At 42.8% G+C, this 20375-nt stretch overlaps 9 protein-coding genes across 9 annotated transcripts; 3 read left to right on the top strand and 6 right to left on the bottom strand.

The window, feature by feature from the left end:
• Positions 1-65: 65 nt before the first annotated feature.
• On the bottom strand, positions 66-777 carry SAMD00019534_083190 (hypothetical protein; the record flags this gene model as incomplete). Its single annotated transcript, XM_012896210.1, has 3 exons — positions 66-282; positions 343-610; positions 717-777. The coding sequence occupies 3 exons, from the start codon at positions 775-777 to the stop codon at positions 66-68; spliced, it is 546 nt and encodes a 181-aa protein (XP_012751664.1).
• Positions 778-2957: 2180 nt separating this feature from the next.
• On the bottom strand, positions 2958-4879 carry SAMD00019534_083180 (hypothetical protein; the record flags this gene model as incomplete). Its single annotated transcript, XM_012896209.1, has 2 exons — positions 2958-3090; positions 3153-4879. 2 exons carry the CDS (start codon positions 4877-4879, stop codon positions 2958-2960), a joined length of 1860 nt encoding a protein of 619 aa, XP_012751663.1.
• A 596-nt stretch (positions 4880-5475) lies between these two features.
• SAMD00019534_083170 (hypothetical protein) lies at positions 5476-7095 on the bottom strand (the record flags this gene model as incomplete). The annotated part of the gene is made up of 4 exons (XM_012896208.1): positions 5476-5824; positions 5904-6157; positions 6234-6676; positions 6789-7095. Coding segments are annotated over 4 exons (1353 nt in total), but the record flags the coding sequence as incomplete, so codon positions are not given.
• Positions 7096-7862: 767 nt separating this feature from the next.
• Positions 7863-9168, top strand: SAMD00019534_083160 (hypothetical protein; the record flags this gene model as incomplete). The annotated part of the gene is made up of 2 exons (XM_012896207.1): positions 7863-9035; positions 9118-9168. 2 exons carry the CDS (start codon positions 7863-7865, stop codon positions 9166-9168), a joined length of 1224 nt encoding a protein of 407 aa, XP_012751661.1.
• A 484-nt stretch (positions 9169-9652) lies between these two features.
• On the bottom strand, positions 9653-10435 carry SAMD00019534_083150 (hypothetical protein; the record flags this gene model as incomplete). The annotated part of the gene is made up of 2 exons (XM_012896206.1): positions 9653-9801; positions 9874-10435. The coding sequence occupies 2 exons, from the start codon at positions 10433-10435 to the stop codon at positions 9653-9655; spliced, it is 711 nt and encodes a 236-aa protein (XP_012751660.1).
• A 797-nt stretch (positions 10436-11232) lies between these two features.
• SAMD00019534_083140 (hypothetical protein) lies at positions 11233-13580 on the top strand (the record flags this gene model as incomplete). The annotated part of the gene is made up of 3 exons (XM_012896205.1): positions 11233-11516; positions 11587-12930; positions 13001-13580. 3 exons carry the CDS (start codon positions 11233-11235, stop codon positions 13578-13580), a joined length of 2208 nt encoding a protein of 735 aa, XP_012751659.1.
• Positions 13581-13640: 60 nt separating this feature from the next.
• Positions 13641-15247, bottom strand: SAMD00019534_083130 (hypothetical protein; the record flags this gene model as incomplete). The annotated part of the gene is made up of 3 exons (XM_012896204.1): positions 13641-14489; positions 14558-14788; positions 14858-15247. Coding segments are annotated over 3 exons (1470 nt in total), but the record flags the coding sequence as incomplete, so codon positions are not given.
• Positions 15248-15625: 378 nt separating this feature from the next.
• On the top strand, positions 15626-17049 carry SAMD00019534_083120 (hypothetical protein; the record flags this gene model as incomplete). Its single annotated transcript, XM_012896203.1, has 4 exons — positions 15626-15757; positions 15823-16172; positions 16226-16502; positions 16558-17049. Coding segments are annotated over 4 exons (1251 nt in total), but the record flags the coding sequence as incomplete, so codon positions are not given.
• A 73-nt stretch (positions 17050-17122) lies between these two features.
• On the bottom strand, positions 17123-20226 carry SAMD00019534_083110 (hypothetical protein; the record flags this gene model as incomplete). Its single annotated transcript, XM_012896202.1, has 5 exons — positions 17123-17669; positions 17736-18106; positions 18177-18509; positions 18578-19041; positions 19108-20226. Coding segments are annotated over 5 exons (2834 nt in total), but the record flags the coding sequence as incomplete, so codon positions are not given.
• Between the last annotated feature and the right edge of the window lie 149 nt (positions 20227-20375).

Raw genomic sequence — 20375 nt, 5'->3', positions numbered from 1 at the left:
GGACCAACTTGTGTATGCAGACCTCTGATATCAGTCCTCGAGATGTATTGATTGTTCTGTCCAATTTATTGTTGAGCGAATGGATTCGACTGTGACTTTGCTGCAGGTGGCTTGGTGCCCAAGATCAGCTGGAGATTTGGTCTGACAAACATTGAGCAAAGAACATAGAGGAAGGTCATAGCACAGTCTGTTGGGTCATTGCCAGGCAGGTTCCTGTGACTGATGTTCTGAATGAATCCAATGGGCTCAAAGGGTAATTTACAGACTACCTTTCCGTCGAAGCTATGATGTGATGAATGTCAGTGACTGACTCCGAGTACCCGCATGATCACTGGAACTTACACAGTATTCAAATAACTGAACAATGCAATCATTGACACACCGACGGCAAACATTGACTTCATGTTTGACATTGAGAGATCCCTGTTGGCAGTCTTGAGAGACTCCTCAATCTTCTCGGCCTTTCTATCCTTTGCTTTAGACTTGATCTTTAAGGTTGACTCTGAAGCCTCCTCCTCTTTGAGTTTCTCAAGCTGAGACTGCATTTTGTCGATGTTAGCCTTTAGTGTCTTATAAGAGTCTGTTCTATATATGAGTAGCCATGAAATGCCTATTGTTGTAGTTGTTGTTGTTGTTGTCGTTGTTGTTGACGATCAAGTTTGATTAGCATCACAAGTCAATATGTCATCTGATTCGACTGAACTTGATTATCATACCCTCTGAAAGCAAAGCGCTTGCCAGTGAAATAGCAACTATATATGCTATGTCGAACAACATTCTATCTATATGTCAATCTTGTATATCTTTATCTACAAACTTCTTAACAATGTTTATGTCACACGACAATGCTTGACCCCTACATTCGAAGTTCAAAAACTACAACCTGTTGATTGCTTGTTATTGATGAACTCCTCCAAGAACAATAAATCGTGTAATCAATTCGAAACGACCTTCTATAATGGAAGCTTTGAGGTGATACTTGAGAAGTATAGGCTCATTGTTCAATGTGTTATAAAAGAACGATTCAATTATCGATCATCCAATTTCGACGACCAGTATTATCCACATTTCGTCTATAACGGGCCTCCAATGCCAGTCAAACTCCTAGAGTTAGCGAGAGGGATATTACCAATCAAACTTGTCTCGATTGTTTCAGCAACGGATACAGCAACAGTCTCAGAGATACACACACTACCCTTAGTCATCCAAAAGAAAATTATCGCGTTCCTCCTCTGTTATCAACAGCCGTGTCACCCCGCATTCTCCATTCAGTCTCATTGGTTTGCCGTCGATGGTTTCATATGATCTCCAAGGATCTCAACATCAACATTACCATCACCGCTCCGCATCGGTGGGCCTTCCTTCTGTCAGTTATTCGGGGACAAATGCTCCTGCGTAGAATCAACCTTCTTAGCATTGAGATGAATTTTCATCCTTTAACAGACTATATTAAGACCGCACCATCTGAATTATTTATTCTCGATAGATTCTTTGAGGCCCTCGCTACCGACCAGATACACGTCAGGCATCTCATATTTCAAGCATACTCTCAATTGGATCCCACAGAGCATCTCTCAGTTCTCTCATTTCCTTATCTGCAGTCACTCCAACTGACATGTGTCCGTTTCAATGCTGGACCCATCATTAAGCGACTATCCACCCTCACATCCATCACGTTGTGGATCGACGACACGTATTGGATAGATGACTTTCTGTCCCCAATCTGCAATCTCCTCAGAGACAATCCAACACTGACCTCTTACTCTATTATGCGTGTATGCATCTCCTCTGGAGCCATTCGTGATTGTGATGATGTGTGCATTGCTGCACTTCAAAGCCACACTGTCCAAGAATTAAGTCTGAATATCCCCACTACCAACTCCAGATCATTCAACAAACTACTTACAAATCACCCGTCTCTCACCAAGTTGGACATTCCATTTGCATTCTCACCAAGGCAATTTGATACAAGCATCAGTGACGGAGTCAACCTCGGGAAGATATCACCGTCAATTAGGCATCTTCGTCTTGCTGTCATGTCGAGAACGAGTACGATCACCAATACCCGCTGATAAAAGCCAGAACGCACACATGCATTTCGTTCACTGATCAACTTTCAAAGCTGCCCCTCATGTCACGTTTGACCTCACTGACTTTGGACTCACTACTTGGCATAGTAGACGCCAACTTTTTCAGGTCAATGTTCAACAATCTTACACAGGCTGGCATATGTACACTAGAGTCACTCTCGCTCGTTAAATCCATCGACCATACATTAATCGAGAGCCTTGCCGAGATGCTGGCTTCCAATCGCACCTACATCAAGTTTTTATTTCTTTGCCGAAATCAACTTGATGGTTTGGAGGTCACAACAGCAAAACACTTCTATGGCGCCCTATGTCGGAACAGAACATTGAGCACCTTGGAGTTGACCATGGACTACTTTGGCGATGTCCACGAGAAAATATTGAAACTGGATCACATATGTGTTTCCTACTCTCGTCATGGCTGATTCTTTATTGTAAGGATATTAATTTATATATATATATATATATATAAATCAAATAAATGTTATGGACATGGACTCTATGTCACAGCTCATACCTCTCCATAATATTCAATCAATTTGTCAGTTGGACGTGTTCACAGCAATTGAAACTGGATTCTGAACAAATTCAAGACTTTTATAGGTATTGCTTGATGTCAGGGACCTATAAACAAAATATATATATTCATGTACATTTATTTAATTTAATCCTGTCTATTTATTCAATCTATCATCACTCGCTTAATCCATAGATATTATGATTTATTTAGTGAGTGAGTGAATGATAACAGCAACTAGAAGAATGAATAAATGAATGTATGAATGAATAAATGATGCAGTAACTTACTTCTATCAATAATAATAATCATAGGGGAACAGAAACATCCAATCATGACCAATTTTGCTGTACTTATTTATTTGTAAAGAAGTTGATTGGAATAGCTCCTTCGACAATCTTATCAACTTTATCAAATACCACACCATCTGGGTCAATGGCAAATGCCTTGGTAATAGTTGGCTGTATCCTAATAATCCAAAGATGACTTTTGTTGTGACAAATATGTTAGTATGTTGTTGTTGTGTTGTAAGATTGATTATAACATACTTGGCTTGTGATCTTTGCTCTAGGAACCATGGGAGGTCACTAGTTTTACTTGGCTTGGAGCGTGAACCAATTCCAAATGCTCCATCTCCAACATATATTGTTCCCAAAGGATCAACCTCGCCACCTCGCAGTGGTTTTGATCGTTTGAACATGTGCTCATGATTCTCGAATGACATTGACACATTGTATCTGTCAAATAATGGTACCATGCTAGCTTGACCCAGTGCCGGTATTTTTTCGCCAAGTCCCTGCCCGCCAGCAGGGTAGATTGGTGAATGGTACAGAGTCAGCCTGTTGAGATAGCGGTCGGCACCAAGTGAGTCCCACTTGGACTGCAACCATTGAGTTTGCTCCGCCCAAGTGGACACGACACAACTGTCAAGTACAGACAGTGAGGAGTAGTTGCCGAGCACATGGAAATGATAAGTGGAGCGATCTCTTGGTTGTTGTTTGAATGCATCCTCGCGACTGAATGCTGCATAGGCCAGGTAGAAAGGAACATCATCGGATGATTGGAAGAAGCCACCTGCTTCATGATTACCAATGGCGAACACATAGGGGATCATCTGTCCAAAGCCTGTTGAGTTGCTGTAGTATCGTCCAAGGAATGCCAGTTTCTCATCCCATCGCTGATAGCATGCATTGATACCCTCGGCGTATGCAATGTCACCTCCAACAATGACAAAGTGAGGCATTAGATAGTCGAATGAGTGAAAGGCCAGATCGTTGGAGTCCTTGTTGAGCTGAATATCGCCTCCTACAATGAACCTGACCTCTGACTCGTCGTCGGGGAGCGTGGAGAATATGGATTGTGGTGCACATATTGAGCCATTGTTGTAGCATACATCCAGAAAATATGTTGTGTTCGGAGACAGACCATCAATGAAGTGGGTCGATATCCATCTAGACTCCTCCTTGATGATCTTTGACATTGATAGAAGTGAAGACCTCTCGATTACACGTACGTCCCCGGTCGTGTTTAGGCTCACCCGCACCAATGGGTTGTCTGGATAGTCTCTGGTGTGATACTGTAGGATCATCGAGTGTGCTCCATCCTCTGGCAGTGTCAGATAGCTGAAGCAGATTGTACCATGCTTGCAAGAGGTTCCTCGAGAGAAGCGCACTGAAACCGACATTGGATGTGAACACACGCAGATCCTGTCCAATGCCAGAGGCATTATGATGGCGAATATGACTATGAGCAACGCTAGGAATATAGATGTCTTTGGTGATGTTTTGATATCATCCTTGATCGTACCCGACAGTGATCGCCACCAAGTGAGTGATGCCAATTTGCGAAGTGATGCCAGTAGCGAGGTTGGTCGACCATTCCAGTCCATGTGATGAATGGTGCCATCTCCACTGAGGTTCAGAGGAATCCTATCGTGTTCGGACTCTACGCCTCGGACGCCAGGCATTGGCTCGAACAGTTCCACACCTTCACTGGCTAGATTGACATGGGCATTGTGCCGTGTGGCCAGTCGCCGCAGATGTATCATCGATGCTACCAACAGGTATATAAACAGTATAATTACAATGGGAGCAACAATGATATATTGCCATGATGAAAATGCAGCCACTGCAAATGTGAGCGCCAGTAGACAGGCAGCCTTGACAACGTCAAAGAAGTAGTGTTTCTTGCTGTTGGGCAGTAGTCTACGGGGTGAATAGAACAGGAATCTAACAAAGAACAAAAAGAGACATGCAAATAGTGGCGGTATTGACATGATCATAAAGCCTTTCTCTTTATAAGTTAGATAGACCATTGTATTGTTGTTGTTGATTATATTGGGTCTTTGTATTGTTATCTGTTGAGTTGTATGATTGTGATGTGAGGTAGGTCTAGGGCACTATCATAATAATAGAGTAAGTGATGATGATGATGATGTGAAGTTGATGTGATCCGTAGTGCTAAGGTTGATTGGGTGAGTCAGTGTTGTGTTTGTGTGTGTATGTGTGTGTGAATGAGGGGAACATTAGAAGAGTTGATGACGATGGTGGTGTGATTCGTGTCGGGTCTAGACGCTCAAAGCATCACCAAAAAACTTTGAACGTTGTCCTACGGATAACTTGGACCGACACGAATTAGAATGGGTCAGAATCGTTTTCCCAGGCAGTCGAGACATGACTTGTTATTTAGAGAGAAAAGTGAAATTGAATAGAACCGACTTAGGAGTGGATGTTGGGAGAGGTGATTGATGGGTCGTTGGGTAATTTATTTGTGGTAAGGGAGGAGGAGGACAACAGACTTGTCTGTGTGGTGATGTGTAGTGAATGAATGAATGAATGACCCAACTAGGTGGATAGATACTTTGAGGGTTTACTCTTCGGCAGGTTGCTCCTGGAACTCCTCGTCGTCACCTGGCTCGTCGTTGGTGAACTCGTTGTACTGCTGGTACTCGTAGACCAGATCGTTCATGTTGCTCTCGGCCTCAGTGAACTCGAGCTCCTCCATACCCTCGAGGGTGTACCAATGAAGGAAAGCCTTGCGCTTGAACATAGCGGTGAAATGATTCGACACTCTCTTGAAGAGATCTTGGATGGCGGTGGAGTTACCAATGAAGGTGACAGACATTGGCAGTCCGTGTGGTGGGACGTCACAGATAGAGGACTTGATGTTGTTGGGGATCCACTCAACAAAGTATGATGAGTTCTTTGATTGGACAGAAAGCCTAAGATGAAGTAGTAGAGTAGTGTTGATGTTAGATATACACATGTGGTATAGTAGTGATGTTGTGATCATTGACTTACATTTGCTCATCGACCTCCTTAGTGTAGAGCTTTCCTCTGAACAGAGCGGAAGCAGTCAGGTATTTTCCGTTACGTGGGTCAGAAGCAGCCATCATGTTCTTGGTGTCAAACATCTGGGTGGTCAACTCTGGCACAGAGATACGCTTGTAGGACTCGTTGCCCTTGGCGTACAATGGAGCGAAACCAACGAGGAAGAAATGGAGACGTGGGAATGGGATCAAATTTACAGCCAACTTTCTAAGATCACTGTTAAGCTATATATTGAGAAGTAGGTTTAAAAGGTTAGTAAATGTACTAGATTGATGAAAGGATATGTTAACATATACATACCTGACCTGGGAAACGGAGGCAACAGGTGATACCACTCATGACTGAGGAGATGAGATGGTTCAGATCTCCATATGTTGGGTTGGCGAGCTTAAGGGTACGGAAACAGATGTCGTGCAGAGCCTCGTTATCAATACACATGACCTCATCGGCATTCTCAACCAGCTGGTGGACAGAGAGGGTGGCATTGTATGGCTCGGTGACGGCGAGCGACACCTTTGGCGATGGGACGACGGAGAAGGTACACATCATACGGTCTGGGTAGTCCTCACGAATACGGGAGATGAGCAAGGTACCCATACCGGATCCCGTACCACCACCAATTGAGTGAGTGACCTGGAAACCTTGGAGGCAGTCACAGCCCTCAGCCTCACGACGGACGACGTCCAGAACAGACTCAACGAGCTCAACACCCTCAGTGTAATGACCCTTGGCCCAGTTGTTACCTGTATTCATTTAACATTTAGATTGTACAATGTTAGTAGCTGTTTCATTCATTCTGCTGTGTCACTGTGATCTTTATCCATCCATCATGTACAATCGTCTACGATACATTACCAGCACCAGATTGACCATTGATAAAGTTGTCTGGTCTGAAGAGCTGACCGTTTGGACCAGAACGGATGGTGTCCATGGTACCTGGCTCGAGATCGACGAGGACAGCACGTGGAACGTACTTCTTGTCGCGGGCCTCATTGTAGTATACGTTGATTCTCTCGAGCTGGAGCTTTGAGAGCTTCTCGTCTCCAGAGGACTTGTGAGAGCCATCAGCCTGAATGCCGTGCTCCTCAGAGATGACCTCCCAGAACTTGTTACCGATCTGGTTACCACACTGTCCGACTTGCAAATGAACAATCTCTCTCATTCTGTTGTTGTTTGTTGTTTGTGTTGTAGTTATTGACTTTTAATCAACAATTAAAGTATATATATAATAATGTAACAAGTTTGTTTGAATAGTGATTTACAATGGAGATAGTGTTGCAATGTGTGTGTCGACTGGTGAGAGAGAGAGAGAATGCCAGCTGGGTCAGCGAAGGTGTGTCTCTGTAAGCCAAAGATTAGTGTGAACTAACACACTCTGCTCAATTAAATCAAATTTAAATCCAAAAAAAAAGTTGAAAGAAAATCAGTCAGTGTGTCATTGTTCGAATAATGACTGTGTGTCACACTAATTTTATTTATTATTCTATTTTTATTTTGGCGCCAAAAACATGATTGATCAATCACATTGCAATCTCATCTATTGCACACACTGCAAACAAATAAATGCGACGACGTAGTCGTGTTGTTGAACTTGAACAACATCAACAACAATTAAAGAGCGCGCGCCATACCGATTCAAATGGTGAATGTAAATGTCGTTAGTTGATCATTATTACAACAACCATCTTGATTAATCAAACACATAATACATACATACACATATACATCACACATACATTGTCCAATCTGGACATCACTCACATACATCCAGATCATAAATCTAATTCCAAGAATACCATCTCTTGTCCAACAACAACAACATCTCAACTATTTTTTTTTAATTAATTTTCAAGAGACACCAACAAGAAACAAGTTATATTAAATATAGAGATAATATATATAGTAATAATAATAATGGCAGGAAGAATAATGCCCGACCAAATGGCTTTCGAGGAACCAGTGATGGCTCTAAAGAAACAAAAGAGGGAGTGTTCACCACCTAGTCCAATGCGAACCCCACCTCGTGAGATCGATATATCTTACTTCCAAACATCACCTTCAACACCTTTGGTCTGTCCAAAGGCTCCAACAAAGACTCCACTGCGTTCACCCATAAACACAAAGGGAACATTCCCAGTTAATCAACAACTACCACCACCAACAACTACTGCAACTATCAATAACAATAATAATAATAATAATATAATAACCACTTTCACAGCATCTACAAACTCACGCCCTGATGGATCGGGTGCAGCTGCCACAGCGGCAGATAGCAGCAACTTTCATGGTATCCACTTCTTGACACAGAGGAAACGAGCAAAGTCCTCAAGCACACACTTTGAGTACCTGGCCAAGCTGGGAGAGGGCTGCTTTGGTGAAGTGTGGAAGGCTCGGAGCGTGCTGAACGATCACTTCTACGCCATCAAAAAGTCAAAGAAGCCCATCTGGGAGACCAACGAACGAAGCCACCATCTGCAAGAGATCGAGAAGGGTATGCGTCTTGGCACTCACTCCAACATCGTGTCGGTGATTGCCGCGTGGGAGGAGGGCGGTCATCTCTACATCCAGATGGAGTTGTGCGAACATGGCAACCTAAAGAGCAAGCTTACTCAGTGCGACGGCGCTGGCATTGATGAGCAACTGCTATGGACATACATTGCAGACATCTCACGCGGATTGGAACACGTGCACTCCAATGGCATCATTCATTTGGACATCAAGCCAGAGAACCTACTATTTTCCAACGATGGATCACTCAAGATCTGCGACTTTGGTGTCAGTGTGGCCAATGGCGACACAGAGGGCGACCAGGTCTACATGGCACCCGAGCTCTTGGACGACGTCCACACACAGGCGGCAGACATATTTAGCTTTGGCATCACCATCTACGAATGTATCACCAACTACGAACTGCCCACTCAGGGCCAGTGGTGGAGGAACCTGCGAGAGGGCAGGATACCGTTCCCAGATCATTTGACCATATCACATGAGTTGAAGTCCTTGATCACATCAATGATGGATCCAGATCCTCTCAATCGAGTTAGCATCACTCGTATCCTAGAGATACCAAGAGTCAGGGAGATTGTTGAGTTCAAAAAGGTAAGCAGTAACATATTATTTAAAATTAGCAACAACATAACCAACTAACAAACTTACAAACATTACATTCATACATCAATAGAAACAAGAACAACCTCTTACCAAATTCAAACTACAGAGGAGACTCTTCTAGTCTGGAGACATGTCTCCTACTTCTACACGCCTGTGGTCTCTTTCCATTTGTGCCAAAGACGCACAATATAATGAGAGCAAGGCATTCCACGGTGTACCAATGCAGCACCATACATCCAACCTCAGACCGGTTTGGTGATGGAGTATTGCTGTAAAAGGTTATCACAATAGTGATTTGTTTTGTATATATATTAAATAATTTTTAAAAATTATTATTATTATTGTCCAGTTAGTTCAAGTCGTTGGGTATTTAATTTCATTTCGATTTTTCAAATTAATTTGGAAGTTCACTCATATGGTAGGGTGATCGATGCTTTCATTCATTCATTCATTCATTCATTCATTCATTCATTCATTCAATGATATTGGATGTTTCAAGTGAGGTAATGGATAATAGATATTGATTGAAATAGCTTTGCTTTACGGGCACTGTTTATTATCTATTGTAGCACTTGTGACACCAGTTGAGTATTGTAGTAGGATCGCTAGAATACTTGTTGAACGCGTTTTTGATTGTGTCGAGGAAGGATGCAGATCATGGCCATCAACGAGAAGGACTCCCTGAAGGACTCTCTGTTGACGCGAATGGGTTGCACTCTGCCTCTAGGGGCCAACAACTTTCTCTTCCAACACTCTATTATTCGACATTGAACAAACATTAGCGACAGCATAATAGTGCAGTGTTTGTTTGAGTTGTAAGACTTACTCTTGGACTCAAAGGTAGATTCATCAAGCCAGTAAACAGAATCAAGATCGACTTGGCTGATCCAATGACAGAAGTAGACATATCTCTCTAGGTTCTCCAAGGTGAACTTCTGATGCTGGACTGTGATTGGCACCTTCCACGAGAACATCAGGTGTTCTGAGATGACATTTCGTATGTATGATCTGCTGAACTGGATGTCCTCGACCTGAGTGTTGACATGGTCAACTATCTCTTTGAGACTCTCTGGTTGCGCCTCGAGTATGTATCTATGGAGGAAATCCTTCAGCTGCTCAAACCTGACATCATCAAGCAGAGAGTATCGTTTTCCACCATGAAGAAGAGGATGATACGTTCCTTGAGCACTCAATTTCTTGCGGTGATAGTAGATCGACGACTTTGACTGGCGAGTGAGTGATGGGTTGACTTGTATAATATTATTCTGAATAGTGAATGCTGCGGCAACTCCATGTGTGTTTGAGTAAAGTGCTGTAAGCAACTTTGATCGTAGTCTCTGAAGATAATGATGGTGTCCACTTCGAGAGCCTTTGAACTGCTTTCTCATTCTAGTCCTCTCTATTCTTTGTCTATCCATGTCTTGTGTGTGTTAGTAAATGTTGTTGTGAATCAAATGATTCTCACTTCCAGATGGCCAAGACGGTCTTAAATGACAAGTAAGTATGTATGATTGACCTTGGACTTTGACACTTTAACTGACATGGTGGTCACAGATCACAGATGATTGTTCTCGACACTCGAAAAGCACCAATCAGTCTCGATGAGGAGCCCGCTCGTCCTGTCAAGAGGGCCAGAAAAGAAGGGCCCCTCGATCTCAATCAGTCAGACTACACCACTGAGGAGCTGAGTTTCCACAAACTCCAGGAGGTTGTGGAGTATTATGAGCACATCGCGCAAATAATGCGCTTCCACATCGAGGAGCATCGCATCGGACTGACACGGCTTGACACGTACCTCCAGATGCTCCAGAGACAAGAGCTTGCTCCCTACATCAGGAAAGACTCCAGTGATACATCCAAATCGGACGAATAAACAATGAGCAAGTGTATTTGCCAATTACTATTATCTGTACAAGCTACCTGACTGACTGCATGATGCTGTGTTTTGCAGTGAACTTCCAAATTAATTATGAAAAATTCCAAATAATCGAAATGAATTGAATTACCCAACGACTTGCACAAACTGGACAATACTTTGTTTTGTTTTTCAAACCCACCCATTCTTGTTGTTTGTGTGTTTGATCAAGAAAACGAACGAGTCGAACTTTCAATCAAACACGAAGTGTTGTTTTAATTCATCTACCTACCTACAATATATATATAAACATATAACAAAGAATAATCAATGAATTTAATAGGAGGTGGTTTAGGATGGGATACAGTGAAGCCTGCACTCTCACAGGACACACTGAATACATTGGATAGACTTGGATTCAAGAGCATGACACCTGTCCAATCTGCATCCATTCCATTGTTCCTTACCAACAAGGATGTGCTGGTGGAGGCTTGCACAGGCTCAGGCAAGACACTCGCCTTTGTCATCCCCATCGTCGAGACTCTTCGAAAGAGAGATACATCATTGTTACTCAAGAAGACTGACATTCTATCAATCGTTATATCACCAACAAGGTATGTTTGTTTAGAAGTAGTCATCACTGCTCAAGTAGTAACTAACATTATCATTGTAATATATATGTAGAGAGTTGGCAACACAAACATATAACCTCCTTCAACAGTTTATTAATCCTCAGTTGGAGGAGGAGACAGCACAAGATGGTACAACAGCTGATGAGAAAAAGCCGGTAACAGTGCCAACTACACTGTCAACAACAGGAACTTCACCACTGGGCGATCTATCATCTTTACTTCTTATTGGTGGCACAGACATCTATGAGGACATTCAACGATTCACAAGAGAGGGCGGTAACATACTTATTGGCACACCTGGTCGTCTGGACGAGTTCATGAGCAGAATAGACAAGGGTCAACTAAAGACCAAGCAGTTTGAGGTACTGATCATGGATGAGGCCGATCGTCTATTGGACATGGGTTTCATGTTGTCGATCAACTCAATCCTCTCCAAGCTACCAAAGCAACGTCGTACTGGTCTATTCTCGGCAACACAGACGAGTGATGTCAAGGAGCTGGCGCGAACTGGAATGCGTAACCCAGTAAAGGTGTCGATCACTGTGATGCAAAAGGACACGATGGAGGTTCAATCGATCCCTTCGTCACTTAACAACTATGTGATGTTTGTTACGCTGGAGGACAAGTTCAACCAGCTCATCCAATTCCTCAGCACCAATATCAATCGTCTCAAGATCATTGTCTACTTCTTGACATGTGCCGATGTCGACTACTACTACAAGGTGGCCAAGCAGCTCAAGTGTTTGCAGGGTCGCGACATCTTCTCCCTACACGGCAAGGCGCCACACGAGAAGCGTCAGGTGGTGTTTGAGAAGTACTCCAAGTGTCAGAGCGGCGCATTGTTCTGTACCGATCTGGCGTCACGAGGACTGGACATCCCAAACATTGACTGGGTGCTGCAGTACGATGCACCACAGGACCCCAAGGCTTATGTACATCGCATTGGACGTACGGCACGCATGGGCAGAGATGGAAATGCTCTTATATTTATGACGCGCGAGGAAGACACATATATCGAGTTCAACAAGCTACGCAAGGTACCCATGACAGAGATGACATGCGAGCCAACCACACAGGACTACATGGCAGAGATGAAGAAGATTGTCATGACAGACAGAGACACAATGCTGAAAGGTACAGTGGCCTATGTGTCGCATGTACGTGCCTACAAGGAACATCAGTGCTCATACGTCTTTGTTATGCATCGTCTAAACCTGTTCAGTTTGGCCACAGGCTATGCCCTGCTGCGATTGCCAGCCATGCCAGAGTTGAAGAACAATCCAACAGAGTGGAGCAGTGGTGTGACGTTTGAGCAGATCGAGAGGATACCATTCAAGGAGAAGAAGAGAGAGAAACATAGGAGAGCAAAAATGGCTGTAGAGAAGGATGAGAGAGAGTATGTAGTAATATTGGAATGATATGGCACATACTAGATCCACTAATACCAATGTTACCAACCACTTCAGGACAAAGAAACAGGAGAGAATCGATCAAAAGAAGGAACAATACGAACATCAACAACAAAGACAACAGATACAACAACAAAAGATTGCTGCTCAAAAAGAGAAGAACAACGTTGAGGATGATGAAGATGATGAGCAAGAGATAACGGTTGGCAGAGGAAAGGGAAAGAGTGTTCTGACAAAGAGAGATAGAGATGACATACAGGCAAGGAAGGACCAAGATGAAATTAATGAGGACACAAGGATGGCCAAGAAAAAGAAGAGTGGAAGGATATCAAAGAGAGCAATGGATAACTTTGACGATGATTTAGAGAAGCAAATAGAGGAGGAACTAAGAGAAAAGAGGGAGGCACAGGCTGCTGAGCGTGAGGAAAAGGCTCAAAAGGCATTGGCATCTTCAACAACTACATCACCATCATCATCATCCACTGCATCATCCATTGCTGTCTCTGCACCTTCAAAGTCATTTTCAGCAGGAACCAACAACAAGTTCAACAAATCTAAATCGACAGACACCAAGAAGAAGAACAACAAGAGACAACAACAAGGACCAAGACAAAAGAAGGTATCAAGAAGGAATTAAATCACTATTTCTGTTGTCGTTGTTGGCATTACTTTTGGATAGTATGGTATTAGTTGTTTATTCACTGTTGAATGACTTGAAGATGTTGAATCCTTCGTAGGCAGTGGTGATGGCCACGTGAGGGATCTGAGGATGCCAGTGCACCTCCTTAACCTCATGCTGACCTTGATGAACAAAGAACAGTTGTGGTGGTACCTGGTAGTCGTCGTCTGTGCCATTGGTCTTTTCCACACCTTCAAACTCCTCTGTGTCCTCCTCCAATGAGAAGTCCCAAATAGTGACCTGGTTATCGCTGGATGACACGATGACCTGTGACTCGTCGAATGGATTCCATTCCACAGAGGTGATGGGTCCAGTGTGATAGTTAAAGTTGGAGACGGGCGAGTCATTCTTGAAGTTACGTAGATCCCACACCTTGAATGTTCCGTCATCGCCACCAGACACCAGCAGGTAGGCCACCTTGCGGCTCCACGACACGACATTGACATCCGACTCATGGGCATGCACAGAGATGGCGGGTTTCTTGGCTCTAATGTCCCACACCTTGATGGTCTGATCACTGCTGCAACTGACAAACACATTCTCCTCACTTGGACTCCACTGCAGATCCTCGACGGATGCTTGATGACCCTTGAATGGTGTAGAGTCTGTCTGCCATGTGGCACCAGAGGCATTGGTGACATAGATCATGTTCTTGCAGTCACCAGAGGCCAGTCTACCAACCACGGTTGGTGACCAATCCAGTGAATAACCCTCATCAGAGTGAGAGGTAATCACATGGAGGGGTGATTGATTCTTGATTGGCTTGTTCTCGCCGTCCAACTCCTTCAAGTTGTTGTGAATGTTCCAAAGGAACACTTGTCTGCTGTCGGACCATGTTGCAATTATATTCGATTGTTGTTCCATTGCCTATTTAATAATTGAATGAATGATTAGATCGAGTGAACCTTATAAGGTAATAAGATAGATATACATACTCTTATTCTATTTACACAACCATTGTGATTGATATAGTTTGTTTGCAGCAATGCCTCACCGTCATTCTCCTCGTCAATGTCATCATCATCCTCATCGTCTGACATCTCGTCGTCCGAGTCTGCTTCGTCGTGCTTTGTCTTGTAAAGTGAGGACACCTTCATTACGAGCACCTTGTTGTTCTTTGCCTGGTCTGCTTGAGTTCCAGATACCATATACATTGTATGTGGATACTAAAGATTGAATTATATTAGTCCTCTATCTATCTATCTCTATCTATCCATCTTTTAATAATAACCTACCTTGTTTCTTTGTAGACCAAGAGTGTCTCTAAGAGGATGGAAGCTGAGACATGGCCACTCTACGGTCATGGTATGCATCATGTCGTAAGCAGAGCTGTCGTATGTTAGCTCCTCACCCTCTTGAATAGTGTCGACGCCAGGTCTCCAAACATTGAACTTTTGGTCCTTCTCGTCATCATCTTCTTCCTCCTCCTCGTCCTCAATCATCTCATTCTGATCTTGCTCGATGTCTTCGTCGTCGTTGTCATCAACGTTATCCTCTCCGTCATTGCCGGTGCTGTTATTGTCCTCCTCATCGTCATCAAAGACGATATCATCATGAGTTCTCTTTTTATCAGACATGTTGTTTATGTATTTGTTGTATATTATGTAATCTAAATCGACAAGTGATCAGAAATTATCGTTCGGTTTCTATGTATATTTATCAATTTTTGTAGCTTTATTCATTTTTGTATCACAAAGCCGAACGATTGTTCAGGAACTTCAGAAACAATCGTGAATAGTGAATTACCAATTAAGGAAATATCCTTAACACACACACACACAAACACACAAAACAGACAATGCAGATTCAATGTCAACTTCGATAGAACATAAAGAGTAGTAGTCATTGTCAATTGAGCTATTATTAGTTAGAGATAAATTACTATTATTATTCCACTTTAAATATCTTAAAACTGGATAGAAAAAAAAGGAAAATGGTCAAGGTTGGTTTACAATGTAATATTCATTGATCTATTTATTAATATATATGCCTACAATGTCTAGGAAACAGAATACTACAAAAGATTGGGTGTTGAACCAACATGTACTCCAGAGGAGTTGAAGAAAGCATACAGGAAGATGGCTATTAAATATCATCCAGACAAGAATCAAGGTAACAAAGAGGCTGAGGAGAAGGTATGATTGTTGTTCAATCAAAGAACTCATTTCATATTACTAAATGAATATATGTATACTTCTAGTTCAAAGAAATAAGTGAAGCCTATGATATCTTGAGTGATCCAGACAAGAGGAAGATGTATGATCAGTACGGTACCCAAGGTGTGAGGGAGGGTGGATTCGCACAACATTCTGCAGAGGACATCTTCTCCCAGTTCTTCAATATGGGAGGTTTCCAGAACATGGGCGACGATGAAGCTGCAGAGTTTGGAGGCTTCAGTGGTTTCTCAAACTTGTTTGGTAACAAGAGAGCTAGAGCAGCCAAGGGTGAGGACATTGTACATGAGTCAAATAGAACTCTGGAGGAGCTGTACAATGGAAAGTTGGTCAAGTTATCAATCAACAGAGACACTGTATGCAGAACTTGTAGTGGGTATGTAGTCATCTTGATAGTTATATGTACACAACCTAACCATATATGAGCAGTTCTGGTAGCAACAAGCCAGGTGTTACATCGACATGTCCGAAATGTAAAGGTAAAAAGGTGATCTATGTAACTCAACAGCGAGGACCAATGATGACACAGTCCCAAGCAAAGTGTCCAGAATGTCATGGCACTGGTGACAAGATTGCAGAGGCAGACAAGTGTAAGACCTGTCATGGAAAGAAGTTGGAGGTCACACAAAAGATTGTACAGGTACAAGTAGAGAAGGGATCAAGAGATGGACAAAAGATAGTGCTGGAGGGACAAGGTTCTGAAATGGTAAGTTTATTCCGTATACTCAAAGAAGGACCTTGATACTAATAGCAACAAAAAGCCTGGAGCAGCAGCTGGTGATGTTATAATAGTGATTAGAGAGAAACCTCATCATCTGTTCACAAGGAGAGGTGACGATTTGATGATGAAGAAGTCGATAAAGCTTTTGGACTCTTTGGTGGGTGCTTCATTCCTTGTTCCCTCAATCAGCGGCAAGAAGCTTTGGGTCAACATCAAGAAGGGAGAGTGCATCAAGCCTGGAGAGATCCGTGCCATTGTCGGTGAGGGAATGCCACACTACAAACGGGACACGCACAAGGGTAACCTCATCATTGAGTTTGATGTGGAATACCCTAGTCATCTCTCAGATGAAGCCATTCACAAATTGGAAAGCGTACTGCCCAAGTCATCAACTCCCACGGCCAACAAGAGTGAGTGCAAAGAGGTGTCCCTGAACAAGGTTAAACCAATGCACCATTCAGGAGGTGCCTATGACGAGGACTTTGATAGAGGTCAAATACCTCCAGGTGTCAATCCAGCAAACTGTCAACAACAATAGTAAAGAATCATCAAAAGAAAACATCCACTGTCCTCTGATGTGTTATTGAAATGATGATGTCTGGTCATCAGTCGTCGATCTCCTCCACGTCCTCCTTTACAAGATTAAAGAATGGAGGAGGCGAGGAAGAGATTGTTGAATGGTTAGGAGGTGGTATGGAATGTCGTTGGATCGTTGGTGAGATAGTTGGAGGTCTGACGATCATAGGAGGTGGTTGCAGGGAATTGCTAAATATACGGCTGTTCATAGACTTGCCTGGTGAAGTTGTTGTATGTGCTACTGATGTTGCTGTGGCAGTAGTGGTGGTTGTACTTGTGGTAGGTTGCCTATTCACAAATAGTGGCATGGTATGGAATACAGTACTACTGTTGTTGTTGTTGAAGTTGTTGTGATTGGTTGGTTGGACAAAGTTTAGATGAGGCTTTGGTCTATCAGAGGTGGTGATGGAGGGCTCTTTCTTCCTCTTGGCTTTGAGATCGTTTGTAGGTGCTTCCTCTTCATCATCATCCAAATCAGTAAAGTTTCCATATTGCTGTTGAGGTTGAGGTGGGAACAGAGATGGATCATCACCTATAAGATTAAACAATTGCTCGTCATCATCAACATCGATAACCCTAAAAGTGTACATGAATTGGTAAGTAATTTGTTATCTTCATCATCATCATTCATAACTACTTTACCTCAGATCAAGATGTTTGGTATGCAATATTTCTTCCTGTCCATCCAAGGTCTCTCCCAACACCTCTAGTTTGTTACATATGGTTGGCCATATTTTGTCATCCAGGGTATTCTTTCCAATGAGATAATGAATGTTGACCTCGTCCTTCTGACCAATTCGATGCACTCTGTCCTCTGCCTGTCTCAGCACACCAGGTGTCCAGTAGAGCTCGACAAAGACCACCAATGAAGATGCTGTGAGTGTCAATCCAGTGCCAGCTGCAGTGATACTCAATAGCGCCACTTGACATTTGTCACTGTTTTGAAAACGAAGAACATGTGATTGTCTGTTGGAGGGAGGAGTTGATCCATCTATTCTCATATATCCAGCATCCTAATATATAGGTATTGTTAATATAATTATTTGTTGTTGATTGATTGACTCTAGTCTTTAACAAACTTACTGTTGCTTGAATTGCCTTCTCAAGACCATCGAGGACCTCTGAGTGATGAGCAAAGATTAAGAACTTCTTCTTTTCCTTGATAAGCTTTGTGATGTAGTCCTGTGCTCCTGGCAACTTTGCCCTACCCGTCTCTTGATACAGTGACAGCATCTTTGAGCGTTCAGTGTCGACAAGTTTACCATTTGAGATCATTGATCGTTTGTGATTGGATGAGAATACCTCTTTGAGTGTACCCCTCATGTTCAGTGGTACATCGATCGTGATCTGCATCCTATGCTTTGGTGGTAACTCCTTGAGAACATTATCCTTCAACCTTCTTATCATTATACCTCTCTTTAGTTGGAGGAGGAGGAGGTAAGTTTAAGTGTTTGACTATATCCATGTGAGAGAGAGTGCCTTACCAATAATACATGAAGCTCTGGAAGATGTGAGTTGCCAGTATAATCCCAACCATAACGACCTTTGAATGCATTGCAGAATCGTTGTCCAAACTCGTTAATGTTGGCATATATAGGTGATTCCAGAGCAACCAATTGAGGATATAGTTCGATTGGACGTGAGAGTGCAGGTGTACCAGTGAGCAATATGCGTCTCTGTGCCATCTTGATCAGTCGGAGGACGAATGATGTTCTCTTGGCATTGACATTCTTGAGGTAGTGTGATTCATCGCAGATTATCACCTTGAACAATCGCTTGGACAGTTCATTGTCGTACAGTTTGCTGACCAGATCATATGAGACAATGTTGACAAAGCCATTTGCTTTTGAATCACCAGTCATGATAACATTGATGTTGCCAATTAGATTTGGGAACCATTTCTCCAACTCTTTGGACCATGTATATCTCAGTGAGGATGGGCATATAACTGGGAGAGTAGACAGAGTGAGCAAGGATGTGTGAATGGGTTGGGTAGATATAATAAGTAACTTACTGAGTATTGGCCACTCCTGATAGTAGTATGATGAAATTGCAAGTGCTTGGATGGTCTTACCCAGACCCATCTCATCGGCGATGAGACAAACTCCATGATGTTGTACTCCAAACACAACACCTTTGAATTGGAAGGGTAACAGACTGGCCAACAGATTGGAGGGGATGCGGTTGGGCTCAAATGCAACATTTAGTGATGGAGGCAAGAATGATGGAGAGGCATACCAAGGATTGACCAGGAATGACATAACCTCTCGAGGTACTCTCTTGATCATCACTTTGCATGAGAGACTCTGTGTTAGACCCTTTTTATAGAGAGCCTGAATGTGAACCATCAGTGTGTTGTACTGTTCGATTGTGAATGACCATATGTTGTCGGGATCACAGCGACCTCTGACCAAGTAGAAGAGATCGACGACAAGACTGGTGTCGGGAATGTTTGGTACAGGATAGGCAGTGCTGACCTTGTCATTATCTGTGAGTTGAAAGTCAACGATTACTTCATTGTTCTCGTTCCTTCTTAACATAGCAGTGGTGGGCTGATTGTTGTCGCTCTTGGTGATATCGATATATGTGACCGGTTGATTGGCCAGTGTAGATTGATTATTGTTATCATTGTTGCTGTTGTTGTTTGTGTTATGGTTGTTGTCGTTTGTTGACTCCAACTCATCTACATTGATACCGACAACAGCATCGCTAACACTGTCCAGATCGATTGGTTTGCCAGAACGAGCGGTGGAGGGCTTGACAGGAGGTGTGTATCTTGGAGGTGTTGGTGTGAATATCTTGTCGTCACCCTCATCTTGTTCATCGTCTGAAGAGAGTATCACAACTGCATTGTTGTCATTGTGTCCATTATAATTGTTTGTCGGAGGTGTGTGAGCAAGGAGGTCCTGACTATCCAGCGAGAGTGAGAAAGATTGAGATTGTGATGATAGATTGTTGTGATTGAGCTGTTGTTGTTGTTGTTGTTGTTGTTGTTGTTGTTGTTGTTGTTGTTGTTGTTGTTGTTGTTGTTGTTGTTGTTGTTGTTGTTGTTGTTGTTGTTGTTGATGATGATGTAATGATAGGCTCTGATGATGTTGTTGTTGCTGCTGCTGATGATAGAGTAATGAATCGTCTGGAGTTTGGTTCAATGATGTTGGGTGATAGATGTTGTTGTTGTAAGTTGAAGGTGCCTCTATCTTTACTCTCTTTGAGTGTTGCTCTAAGGTGAATGTATCAATCGGCTGATATATCTGTTGTTGTTGTTGTTGTTGTTGTTGTTGT

The sequence above is a fragment of the Acytostelium subglobosum genome (genome assembly GCF_000787575.1).
Source record: "Acytostelium subglobosum LB1 DNA, scaffold: scaffold18, whole genome shotgun sequence".
NCBI lineage: Eukaryota > Evosea > Eumycetozoa > Acytosteliales > Acytosteliaceae > Acytostelium > Acytostelium subglobosum.
This window is presented reverse-complemented; position numbering and strand designations above follow the sequence as displayed.